The sequence below is a fragment of the Wyeomyia smithii genome, chromosome 3, assembly GCF_029784165.1.
Source record: "Wyeomyia smithii strain HCP4-BCI-WySm-NY-G18 chromosome 3, ASM2978416v1, whole genome shotgun sequence".
Lineage (NCBI taxonomy): Eukaryota > Metazoa > Arthropoda > Insecta > Diptera > Culicidae > Wyeomyia > Wyeomyia smithii.
In genome coordinates, this window is record NC_073696.1 from 241,403,153 (window position 1) to 241,416,572 (window position 13,420).

General features: G+C 38.5%; 1 protein-coding gene across 3 annotated transcripts; it reads left to right on the forward strand.

Annotated features, from left to right (window-relative positions):
* The first annotated feature begins 663 nt into the window (after positions 1–663).
* LOC129730029 (probable pseudouridine-5'-phosphatase) lies at positions 664–13,135 on the forward strand. 3 transcript variants are annotated; one of them, XM_055688992.1, is made up of 6 exons: positions 664–823; positions 10,393–10,527; positions 11,682–11,900; positions 11,962–12,180; positions 12,464–12,696; positions 12,753–13,135. In XM_055688992.1, exons 2-6 carry the CDS (start codon positions 10,416–10,418, stop codon positions 12,927–12,929), a joined length of 960 nt encoding a protein of 319 aa, XP_055544967.1. In that variant the 5' UTR covers positions 664–823; positions 10,393–10,415; the 3' UTR covers positions 12,930–13,135. The 3 variants fall into 3 exon arrangements, with proteins under 3 accessions (XP_055544967.1, XP_055544966.1, XP_055544965.1); XM_055688991.1 differs by lacking the exon at positions 11,962–12,180; XM_055688990.1 differs by lacking the exon at positions 11,682–11,900.
* The last annotated feature ends 285 nt before the right edge of the window (positions 13,136–13,420 follow it).

Here is a 13,420-nt window from a genome sequence, read left to right on the forward strand (position 1 = left end):
CAGTTGAAATTTACATTATTATGCAGAGCGCTTTATTAAACTTTGCAGCCGTTTATTATTGGTTTGTTTCATAACTTTTCGTTGTACGTATTCTTAGGAGCAATGTTTGTATGTTGTTTTCTTGCGGTGCTCCAAAAACGCAAAATGCTTAAACATGAATTTTTGAATTTTACTAATGATAGTTTATTACTTCTTAACATATTTCAAGCAGTAAATGTGGAGCTGACGATTGAAAAATGTACTCGTAAATTCGTCAACGCAACGCAAACGTATCCATTGTGTTTGGGCCTTAAAAGCGTTTACATGTGCGTATGTTTTATTCATTTAAACCGTAACCGTAATCAAGTCCTAAGTTCAGAATAACGGGATACGTTTAAAAACTGTTATGGGTGCAAATGACCAAAGAAATGGGAAAACAAATTTGAACGCAATCCCCCGAGTTCTGATAAATTAGAAAATAATTCGAACGTTCAAAGGTCCCTTTATTTTGTATTAAAATAGCATTTTTTATATTATTCGAATCGTCCTTTTAGCACGGAAATCGGATAAGGTCATTCACACGAATAAGGGCAAAATTTAGGAAAAAAATCTGTTCCGAAAAGGCGTTTGTCAGTCTGACGGCTGCGTTCTTCATAAATGTCATTTATCCCGCACTGTCAACGTGTATGGGGGAAGGAAGATAAAAAAAAAACAAATGTTAAAGTGCTAATCAGTAGGGTGGAAAGTGCTTATCAGTTTTCCGCTCAACGCTGCCGGCTTACCTTGCAGAAAATATTTCTGCATTGTTAACTACGCTGCCACTATTCTCATCCATCCAAGAAAGGTAGTTATTGCTTTTTATAATATTTACTAAGGAATTCAAAGATTCTGATTATGTAAGCAATTGGTCTCTTGCAAGCTGCAATGTACTGATCCACCCTCAGCTTCAGAGGTTCTAATTTGGGAAGAATGTTATTGTTTACAATTGCTTGTTTCGGCGTCACTTCTATTAGGTTTTCATTCACTTATTCCAGAACTACTCTACGATTAGTTATGCTATTCGAATGAGGCTAAAATAAGAATGGTTAAGCATCGATAATGTCAACTGATTGTTTATTGTCTTGAGCTGAGAGATAACATCGAATAAAAGTTGGCTTCAAGCATCTCCATTCTGTGGAAAATGCAAAGTTAAACTAGGTTGGTTGCATCTTGAATTCCCCAGCGCTGGGAACATATTATTGCGCAATTATATTTTATGCAATTCCCAAACTTTTGGGATCTGTGGCCTCTTTTGCTAAACACAAAGAGCTCTGCGACCCCCTTTGCAAAGAGACACAAAGAGCTTCGCGGCCCCCAAAAGTATATCAGATACAACTTTTGCAATACGAGGCTGCGTTTTTCAGTTTCATATCGTCCTGCATTTCTAATTCGTTTCGTGACTTCATAAAGATATCTAGAACGAAATATAAATAACCTGGCAAATTTACCAAGAAATTCGCGGCCCTCTTGCCGGCCGTGGACTTTTGGTTGGGAACCATTGTGTAAGTGTATTGCTGTGCTGTGCAGCCGTATCTTCCTAAGGTTATGTTTGTGGTCTTGAGATATGGAGGGCCTCCAAACGCGGAAATTTGCGATAATTAGGCATAATTTTGAAGTAGTTGGTGAACATATTTGTACTAGCACAGTAGAAGAAATATATATGTGGGAAGGTAAACAGGCTTTCTAACACTTCTCTTTATTGATTTTATAGCTGGATAATACAATATATTGTAGCTTGGCGATTCACACAAGGCTCGCGCTATAAAAAAGCTTCCCATTTTTGTTCAAATCAATTCCAACGTTCAAAAGCGTCTTCATTTTTTTTATGAGCCTCGTTCTTGTTTTCGTTAGATTCATACTCGTATGATTATTGTTTGAATCAGTTTTAACGTTCAGATGTCTTTTTAGCCTAACCGAAATTGGAAATAATTTTTTCTAATTCTTTCGAATCGATATTTTCGTATGAATGCAAGGAGCAACCGTAAAAAATAAGGATAACTATTTTTTAATTTGCTCGGATTGGTATGTTTTACCAGTAGTGTTAAATACGACCGCAAACAAGAATTTAGGTTAAATCTACCATTCATTTCAGATCTGTGTGTTTTGAATATTCGGTATTCGAACAAAATTTTGTACAACATACACTAGAGACAGTGTTAATTCGCGGCAAAAAAATTGAAAATTTGCGGGTGACAAATTTGGAAATGTTCAAAAGGATACAGAAATACCAATATTGGGTGGTATTTGGTCACTTTCAACTATTTTTCAGAAACAGGAAGTCGTCCTTAAATGGCATGTGGAGTTGTTTTCTGGCCTCTGAGCGTTATTCGGGTTCCGAAAACACTCATATTGGGTGATAATCGGTCATTTTTGGCTGTTTTCCAGAAACCGGAGGTCGTCATCTTAGAACTCAAAAATGTGTCTAAGGTTGATTACAGAAATACCCATATTTGGTGGTATTTGGTCACTTTCGGCTGTTTTTCAGCCCCCCCATCATTTCAAGTAGGGAGGGGTTTTAAACCATCATAGAAACTTTTTTCACCTTCAAAAATCTTCATATGCCAAATTTGGTTTAATTTGCTCCATTAGTTCTCGAGTTGCGCAAAAAATTGTGTTTCATATGTATGGTACCCCTCCTTTTCTGAAGAGGGAGGAGTGTCGTACCATTATGAAAGTATTTTTTGCCCTCAAGCATCTTTTCATGCCAAATTTGGTTCTATTTGCCAGATAAGTTCTTGAGTTGTGCAGAAATTTGTGTTTAATTTGTTTGGGACCCATCTCTTCCGGAAGAGAAAGGGGCGTCGAACCGCCATAGAAATATTTATTGCCTCGGAAAATTTTCACATGCAAAATTTGATTCCATTTACTTAATTAGTTGTGAAGTCATGCAAAAATTTCTGTTTCATTCGTATGGAAGCCCCCCTTTCCAGCAAAGGGAGGGGTGTCAAACCACCATAGAAACATTTTTTACCTTCGAAAACCTCCACTGGTTTTATTTGCTAGATTAGTTTATGAGTTACGCAGAAAGTTGTGTTTCATTTGTATGAAAGCCCCGTTTTTAGGAAAAAATCTACCACAGAAATATTGTTTGCTTTTGTGAACCACCCACGTCAAATTTGGTTCTATTTTCTTGTATAAATCGCGAGTTATACAGATATTTGTGTTTCGTTTGTATGAGAGCCCTCCCTTCCAAAGCAGGGAGAGGTGGTGAACTACCACTGAAATATTTCTTGCTTCTAAGTACAATAACTTGCCAAGTTTAGCTTCATTGACTTGATTAGTTCTCGAGTTATGCAGTTCAGTTGTCTTTCATTTGTATGGGGGTAGACAGAACTCCATTTTCATATGTATAGAAGATTGAAAACACTAATCAATGTCACCCCAGTTTATGGTAATTGTAAAAACTATCCCCCCTTCCCTATATGTAACAACAAGTAACCGCAGACTCTAACACTCCCCCTCTCCCTTCATGCGTTACGTAATTTGTATACGATGTCCAAGCAGCCGAAAGCTATAAAAATGGAGAATAAGATTGTAATTGATTCAAAGTGAACGATTCTATACTCAACTTTTCATCAGTTTATTATTGAAAATATATGAGCAAAACCACGCTAAACAACCCATCATAAAATATCAACCAATTTGAATTTCTGAATAAACGCAAAATTTCAATTTATAAAAAACTGTTCAATTTTTTTTTAAAGAAACTTGAAGTTATAACAAAACTTTTGATGAAAAATCCAGTATGAAAAAGAGAAGAACCAATCTTTTTTTGGAGGGTTAGTATCAGCAGTATCCGTAAATGCATCCGTTTTCAAGTTATTTTGAATACAAGTTAAGAAAATGAACACAAATATACCTTTGTTGAAAAATTCACTATTGAATCAATTGAAAAAATTGGTGGCAATATAGTTGCCACTGCCCGTTTACCCCAAAAACGATGGAAGCAATTCTTTTGCAGCTTGATTTATGTGATTATAAGAAATGAAAAGTCATAGTAATTAGAATGTAACTGTAGGACCTCATTTATTTTGCATGGAAAAGATCGAAGTAAAGGATTTTTCAAGTGGTGTCCACAACAAATTTTTAGGAAGAAATTTGAAATTTGTCGTCCAATACACCATGTATCTTAACGAGAAAACTGCATAGTCTAACACAGCAGGTCCTGAATAGAAAGTTCCTGGTCCAAAACTTACCAATTTGTTGGAGTTTCACCAATATAAAAATTAATTTCCTAAAGACGGTCTAAAATCGCGGTTTGTTCACATTAAAATGATGCCAAAATCAATATTGTACACTTCTAGCAGTCCTAGAAAAAAACTGAAGTGTTCTAAAACACCTTTAGAAGTCTTTGGTTAAGCCAAATTCAAAAACAATATTCTTAGTGCAGCGAAAGAAAATAAAATTTTGTTGATGGCAGTTGCCACTGCCTCATAAAGGGTTTATCAAAAATGGGTTAAATTTTTTATTCAAAAACGTCGTTCGAAAACGGCAGGTGCTTGCAAGCTCTCCTAGAGCATTGTCCATGTCGTGTGCCCTTAGAGGACAACCAGTCTTATGAGCGTCTAGTACATGGTGCACTTGGTATGGAGGCGGAGTTTGCCAGAACGTCCTTCTGACGAGGTCCACGTCGTCAGCGAACCAGATAAACTGGCTGGATTTATTAAAGATCGTGCCTCGCTTTTAAAGGCCACATGTCTCAAAACACCTTCAAGCGCAATGTTAAACAGGAGGCAGAAAAGATCATCGCCTTGTCGAAGTTCCTTGCGTGTTTCAAACGAACTTGATACCACACTCGAAATCTTCAAAAGGCACTGTACACCATCGTGGCCTTAGCCAGTCTTGTTAGTTTCACATGGAAGCCATTTTCGTCCAGAACTTTCCACAGCTCTAAACGGTCGATCGTCTCGTAGGCGGTCTTAAAATCGATTAACAGGAGGTGTGTGGTGACTTAGTTTTCGCAACACTTTTGGAGGATCTGCCGCAGCCTAGATTTGGTTCGTTGTCGATTGTTCATCCACGAAACCGGCTTGATAGCTTCCCACAAATCTTCGTGCTAGTGGCGAGAGACAGCGAAAGATGATCTTAGAGAGCACTTTGTGGGTTACGTTGAGCATCGTGATCGATCGGTAGTTCTTCACATTCCAAGTTGTCGCCCTTTTTGTATATTGGGCATATTACTCCCTCCTTCCACACCTCCGGTTGCTGTTATGCATCCCAGATCTTTATTATCAGCTGATGCAGACAGGAAGCTAGCCTATCCTGGCCCAGCATGATAAGTTCCGCTACCGATCACTTCACGTTCATCCATCAAGATTCCTCAATCTTTATTCCGACACTTTTCAGGTCGCGATACAAAGCTTGTGCAAGATGCGTTTAGCTTGTTGTAGAATCTACGTGCTTCTTGGAAACGATATAGCTGCTCCATTTCCTCACACTCCAGCTCTTCCAGGCGGCTCTTTTTATCCAGGAAAAGATGCATCAATGCCCACACTGCATTCTTCTCGTCTAGAATCGTTTAACCCTTCCTGATCCGGCAACGCTGCCTCAAAGCTTTGCGCGTACTCATATGAGGGGAGTTGTTGACAGTCGAAAGTCTTTGGCGTATTTTGAACACCAGGAGATAGTGGTCAGAATCGACGTTTGCGACACGATAGGTTCGGACGTCAAAAATGTCCGAGAAGTGCCGCCCGTCAATAAAAACGTGGTCGATTTGTGTTTCAGTCTGTTGTGGTGATCTACAGGTGTACCATGCTGGAAATAGGCACTACGAATGACCATTAGGGTGGCAGCGAAAACGGTCGTGTCAAATTTCAAAAACCGACCATGTACATTTTGTTCATTGGCCCAAAAAATGATCCTGGCAAAATTTCAGCTCAATCGGAAATGATTTAGTGGTACCTCAAAGCGCTCAACGTTGTGATTTTTCGACCCTCGAAAGTCTACCATGGGGAGAGCGCATGAAATTGAGAAAATATTCCAATGCCAAATAACTTAAAAATACATAAAACGTCGAGATCTAGTATTATCTCCCGTTTTTCGGGGGAACCGAAGGCTTAACATGGAATATTTTAAAACTGGCTTCTGTAATGACTCACAACTCGTTCCAAACCAGATGTAAATTTATTTTAATGTTCATTACGTATCCTTAACTTAATTTTCATTACTTATTAAGTAGAAATAGAAAACTCATCTCAAATAACCCTTTTTTATAAAAATTCGCTCTGAAAAGATATTAGCCGGAGGAAAACAAAGTATTCAAGTTGAAAGAACATGAGAACAAATCGCTACTTTGCTTAATAGACAATAGACATTTTCAAAGCGGTTCAGATGAAAGTTACAAAAAATCTTTATATATTTTTTGGTTTTACAATCTGCGACTGTATTCTATCCGAGTACAAATTTTACGATGATATTCACAACTTCGATAAGTGTATTAGTGTATGTTTAGGGGACAGTGGTAAATCGCGATTTCGCGAAAGCCGCGAATTCCGCGAAATCCAGCATCGGCCGAGAAATTTACGAAAATTCGCGAAATGCCGCGAAAGTAATGATAAACAGCAACAATTTATGTCCATCATGAATCATACCAATTTGAAACCTGCGAAATTCATGGCAACCAGCAATACACACAAAGCTGAAGAGCTGTTTCTACCAAAAAAATCACTTTCGTAGTATCCGCTGAAAAAAGGTTATCGCGAAATTAGCGCGAATTTTAAATATTTCCAATTTTGTCTCCCGCGAATTTTCATTTTTTTTGCCCCGAATTACCACTGTCTCTAATGATGATATACAGAAGCCAACAATTGACCTCAGCCACCATAAATTCTAAGATGGCGACTTCCGGTTTTCGGAAAACAGCTAGAAATTGCCAGAAATTGACTCCACATACCATTTCGAAATCGAAAATGACGACTTCTGGTTGCTATAAAACAGCCAAAAATGATCGAATTCCACCCAATATGGGTATTTTCGTAGTCGAGATGATGTATAGAAGCCAAGAATCGATTCTGGGCACCATTTTGAATTCTAAAATGGAGACTTCCATTTACTGGAAAACAGTCCCAAATGATTGAATACCACCCACATTCGAGTTTGAACGTATCCAATAACTGATTCGTCATGCATTTCAATCATGTTTTCCGTTTTAGGCTAAAGGTAATCTTATATCCGTTTTCAAAAAAAAAAAATAAAAAAATAAAATACAATTTTTGGTGTTGGTGTTGAATTTTGGTCTCTAGATTGACCACTACCATATTTAAATGAGGTTCAAACATTTTAGAACGGTTTTCTTCGTTATATTCGCAACTCACAAAAGTCTTTTTTTACGCGATCCCATACAAATTTGGAACGCATCCTTCGTGTAAAAAAATACTCTACTGTATATATAAGCGATCATCCTCGGAGAGGTAAAGTGGTCTAAAATCATCAAAATTAGTCCACGTGGAATTTGTTTTTTTTCCAATTGTTCAAAGTTGCATGTCTTGGTTGTTAAGAAGAAAATATATAAAACGCTGTTGAAATTATTTGGACTCAACATTGCCTTTGAATAAATTGCCAAAATAATAATACAAACCGTTGTTTTAATATCCGTTTATCTTAAGAATTAATCTGGAAACGACATAATAAAAATTGGTATTGCAGCTTATTGTTATGAATCTGCTTGAACCTACTGTTTGTATGCAACAACAATCGCTAAAAATACACTTTATTTTCGATTAATATTTTGATAAACGTTATAGGGCGTTATTCGTATAGCAGAAAATGCAAAAATAGCAGTAATCCAGGCATATTTTAATACAACCATCGAATCTCGGACACATCTCTAGTATATACTAGGAGTGCTTTTTTATCACAAATTCAAAAAAGATCAAAGTCATTCCGGTTTACGGCACGTAACTTATTTTATTGTAATTTACTTTTCAATGGAGGGAGGGGTCAGGTTGTTTAGCATTACGTAATTCCAGGGGGGAGCCTTACTTTACTGTTGGAGACAACAGAAAGAAAAAATGCTCTCTACAGACCCTTGAACAGCTTTTAGTTACCTTGGGATTAAAGCTGCCACATTGATATTTGTATTTTTCATTTAAAAAATTTGCATTTTTGTAAAAAAAAGTATACGATTAACACAATTTTACATATTTTTACTAGAAACTGATGAAAACACCACGCAAACATCAATTGCTGAATCTAATGCTGTTTTATTCAAGATTGATTTATTTTTGAAGTTCACATCTGTTTAAAATTGTGATTCTTCATCGTTACTTTTGCCAATTGTGATGCCTCGAATAAGCTCCCTACAAAAGGTCATATTTTCGAGTATTGAAAAAAAAAATGACTGTATTATGATGAGGATAACCAAAATGTGCTCCATTTAGGTCTCAACATAACATTCTCCTCAGATGTAATATTGATATTTCATGAATGTACAAAATGTATGTATTAAAAGCGAGCAGTTGGCTGTATTCTTTTATTAAAATAACAAAAAGTTTCTCTTGTGTTCAGAATTGAAATGAATGATGCATCCGCCGAAACACTAGGACGATGTATCGCATCCGTTGACGTCTGTCTTTCCGGTGTTTCTTTGATTGAGCAATGCACAATGGAATTTTGTTGTTGTGCATTGGGCTCTACATTGAATGATATTCGAAAATATATTATACATAGTTATACAGGTCGGACCGGAACATAAAAAAAAATTCATTCCGGATAATCGAGTTTTCCGGATAATCGAATCACAGAAAAAATATTTAAATTTGCTATTAACGAACATAAAATGAATATTTCCTTTTTAATTTTACTTGTATGATGCAGTGGCGTAACTAGAAATTATTTCTGAGGCGATAAGGGGTAAAATCTTGAAAAGCAATTAAACATAAATTGGACATTGACTTTTTTCACTTAATTCGAACATGTCTTAAACATGTCGGAAGTGACATAAATGGTCACAAATATGCCAAAAGGGATTGTAAAGGTGAAATTTCGGAATAAAAATGAAAAACAAACTCCAAAAAAATAAAATTCCGGATAATCGAGTCTAAAATTCCGGATAATCGAGTTTCCGGATAATTGAGTCTCCGGATAATCGAGTCTCTGGATAATCGAGTCTCCGGATAATCGAGTCCGACCTGTATTGGGTTATTGAAAACCCTATACTCTTCTCATTTTGTATGATAGTTTTGCTGAATTTTATTTTTGGACAAACCATGATATTTAAATGAGGGTTGAGGGTGAACTTGAAAAATTTTCGTAATCGTGGGTAGGAATTAGACCGACTTTGTTTTGCTTACTTTCACGATTAACAACCATGGATGGGTGGCAAGGTAACCGGGACGACGACCGAGAAAGTTTTTTTCTCTTTTACGTTTGTTTACCACGATCTCATTTCTCTAGCTAGTTAGTATGCATTATTTATATCGTGGTTCTGGTGTTGTCCACACGACAACAAGCTGATAGAACGAGTGCCTAACACGTGGCCGCTGCCGGAACAGAACATTCGTACCGTGCGTGCTCGAGACTGGTCAGATCGTGATCAGTTCGTTCAATCCGCGTGGGAAAATCACGACCTATGTTCGAAATTATTGCCCCACTCGGGGCCCCGTTTTGTTTGTGACAAATTCGCGCGACTCTCAAAATGAAACTGGGGCATGGTTGACGTTATGTGTGTAAGATAATAAATTTAAAATAAAATTCAGCGTGGAATGTTTTGAAGTCTTTTCCAATTAAGCCAAAACTGTACGAAATAATTATGCCAAACCATTCAAATTTTCAAAAAATATTTTTATATTATTGAAAAACTAGCTGAAAACCACAATCTGAAATTGTTATTTATTTAGAAGTCAAATTTGGTTCGCAGGAGAAAATTTAAATATTTACCATAGACCCTTCAAAGCCCAACTGTTCTGCGTTCAATCATTGCCAGTACCTGTGGAGTTTTCTAAGGAAAATACCTTATGGCATAGCTTGAAAAAGTACACCCGACGACACCGAAACGTTATTATTTTTTTATATTGAAAAGAAGTTGAAAAAAACTTAGCTCAATTCTAAAAAGAACTTGATTTTTTGAGATTTACAGTAAGCAATGTTACTTACTGTTGGCGTGAAATTGTTCTCCATAAAAATAATTAGGCACGTTTACCCCAATGCACCCTGCGCGGAAGCGTACGTTCGGCGCCGCTCGCTGACGGCGACCTCGGCGTCGTATCTACATATATGGAAAATCCGCCACGTTTGACAAAACTGCGAATTCATTGTTGATATGGTCAGCGTTGTTGCTATTGGCGCAAGCGAATTTTCCCAGAAAATTAACTCTCCCTGCTTCGGCCTCTTTGTGCTCCATTCATTGATCAATCTTTTTCTTCCTGTCTCGTATAGCTTTCCTAACAACGCTGCGAAAAATGAGCCGTCTGTTCAGTACTAGTTCGGCCCTCGGCGCGACTGCAAGCAAAATGGCTAGTAATTTTCGGAAAGTAACCCATTGCATCTTCGACATGGATGGATTACTGCTGGGTGAGTTTATTGAATATTTTCACTAGTTTTATTTTACGAATCAACATCGAAACTGATCTGGATTATTGTTTGGCGCTAAATTCGAAATGATTGCTTCATTCATACCATTATCATTTAATAACGTATCGCAGGCTTCGGTTTGTAGAAACTCGTTATCAGTGTGATGTAATATTAAAGTAACAGTAATAATTAAACGGAGTGCATACAAACGAAGAAGTACCCGCCTACTCGTCAGCAGTTTACGATTTTCCAAAAGGGTGAAATGAAGCAAGCAGTGGAAATTTTTCCTTGCACGTAGTTGCACTTGACCTTGACACGCGGCGCGGCTGCATCATGAATGCATAGGTACCTGTAGACCAATCGCACAACGGGTTCGATGCAGTGTGTGAAAATGTTGCATTGCACCACGCTTTTCCATCCACTAGAGACCGACTAGAGACTGTTCGGCTTGGTGTCGTGATCGGCTCGGCGTTTGTCGTGTGCTATGCAGAAAGGGGAAGCTGGAATGACGAAAGTACGTTATCGGTGATAAGGTGCGCAAATAGAGAGTGGCACTCGAGAAGTGTATTCGCGGATGACGATAATGCAGTCGGTACTGTCGCTTTTAATTACTAACGCACTAGTGTAGTAGAGACGTTATCACGAAATGTTTTTTTTTTCTCTCCTAGTAACTAACTGTTTGAAGAGCAAACTGAAAACAAGAATTCACCACACTCTTTAGCAATGCTAGAGTGCATACGAATTTGACGCGGAAAAGAATGTTATTTTGTTCTTTTGAAAATCAGCCAAGAACTACTACTGTATAAAATTTGCAATAATTTAAAGTTATGAGGATCCAGTTGGAGATAGACGTGTTTTCTTCGTTCTTCAAAGGATTTTGTTTCTAATTTTAATATATATTAACTTAATGTTTAATAATCATATTGACAAGTTATGAAGCATATAAGGCTATCAAAGTTTAAGTTTTCCATTCTCGACTGTTTATCAGTCGAAGGTTTACCATGCGCTTCCATCACATCGTTCGCTAAGGAAACGCATGGCAGGACATGAAGATAAATGTACCATTCACGTGCGTGAACGCCGCCCGTTAACGTCTCTTCGGAATCGTACAAACTATTCACCATTCCCATCATCACTCATCCCTTCCATCGCAGACACCGAGATCCTGTACACGGAGCTTACGCAGAGTGTTGCCGACCCGTACGGTAAAACGTACACCTGGGACGTGAAGCAGTCCATAATGGGATTGCAGCGAGAGGCGGCCGCCGTTGCAATCATAGAGGCCCTGGACCTGCCACTGACACCGGAGGAGTACATTGAGATCACGACGAAAAAAATCAACGAAATAATGCCCAACTGCAGCCTGATGCCAGGTACGAACTTGTCGGGGAACTCACGCGGCTAATCGTTTCTCCCTTCTTCTTCTATTCACAGATACAGAGAAAATCTACGAGAAAATTTTTCGAGAAATAATCAAATCGTACAACTCGACCTACCCGTGGGCCACCCGGCTTAAGATCCTTGGTACGACCGAACAGAGAACCGTCTCGATCATAGTGAACGATCTGAAGCTGTCCTGTACAGTGGATGAGTTTTTGAAAACGTTCCGCGAGAAACAGCTAGTGGATCTCGAAGGCGCTTCTCTCATGGGAGGTACTGCTATAATGCTAGGATGCGAACGGAACCGGCGGTGCAGCCAAAGCATCACCGTGCGGGTTGAAGTTTGGGTCTCAGCGAATAATTGGCTTCCTAACACACTCATAACCAAGCACAAACTTCAGCCCTAGTACTTTTTTGTTGGCCGCCCCGTCGATAAAAAATAATCTCCCTAGAATAGATTTTCTCTGTGTTTTGTGTTAAACTCACCGTTTGCTGCACGAGTGATAGCTTGTAAATACAAAACCACTTATTAATCGTATTGTTATCGTCCTCAAAGGTGCCGCGCGTCTAGTACGCCATCTGCATCAGAACAACATTCCTATTGCGGTGGCAACTAGCTCGAGTGCGGAGTCGTACGAGGTAAAAACACGGAAGCACCTAGAACTATTCGATCTCTTCCACCACAAAGTAACCGGTTCATCCGATCCAGAAGTCAAACAGGGTAAGCCAGCTCCAGATATATTCCTGATAGCTGCCTCGCGTTTTCCTACGAAACCCAATCCAGAAGAGGTAATATAGCTCCAAACTGACACCGATTTTTCGCTCATGGTTACCGTAAATTTTAGTGCCTTGTTTTCGAAGACGCCCCCAACGGAGTGACGGCCGGTCGGGCCGCCGGAATGCAGGTGGTGATGGTTCCCGATCCTCACATAGAGGAAGAACAGCGAAAGCATGCAACGTTGGTGCTAAATTCCCTAGAGGAGTTTCAACCGGAATTGTTTGGACTGCCCGCCTTCAAGTAATAGGATAGGATCGCATCGAAGCGAGTTCTCCTAGCGAGAAGGGTAAGAGTTTCGGAACGGCGACGGATTTGTGCACTTTGGCACCGAGACGATGTCGGCGTTTGTTAGTTCGTACAAAGTCATGATACCCACCTTCGAAGTTGGTATGCATCGGCAATAGGTGTAACAGAATTATTTTAAATGTGAGTAGAGTAACACTATTAAAATGGTTGGCTTTTTCCATGGGGTTTGAAAGAAATCCGCCTATATTTGGCTGAAATGCGATTTCGTTGTTTATGTTGTAGAACTAAAAAAAAATAGTTCTGCAAAAAAGCGGTAATGGTTCTACCTTATATTTTTGTTTTGAAGTGTATTACAGCCACTAATTTAAAGTTTGATACACAATTCCGTGTATCTAGAGGAAAATCAAAATCACGAGTCAGAAAAACTATCCACAAAATATTGATAATAAAGCAATTACATTAAAATATTACTGAAAACCATCGGGGTAA

Bases quoted from the DNA above. Each gene is read 5' to 3' on its own strand.
- LOC129730029 (XM_055688992.1), top strand. From the start codon at position 10,416: ATGAGCCGTCTGTTCAGTACTAGTTCGGCCCTCGGCGCGACTGCAAGC. The intron at 11,901-11,961 runs GTACGAACTTGT...TTCTATTCACAG, and splicing joins CAACTGCAGCCTGATGCCAG to ATACAGAGAAAATCTACGAG. The intron at 12,181-12,463 runs GTACTGCTATAA...TCGTCCTCAAAG, and splicing joins AGGCGCTTCTCTCATGGGAG to GTGCCGCGCGTCTAGTACGC.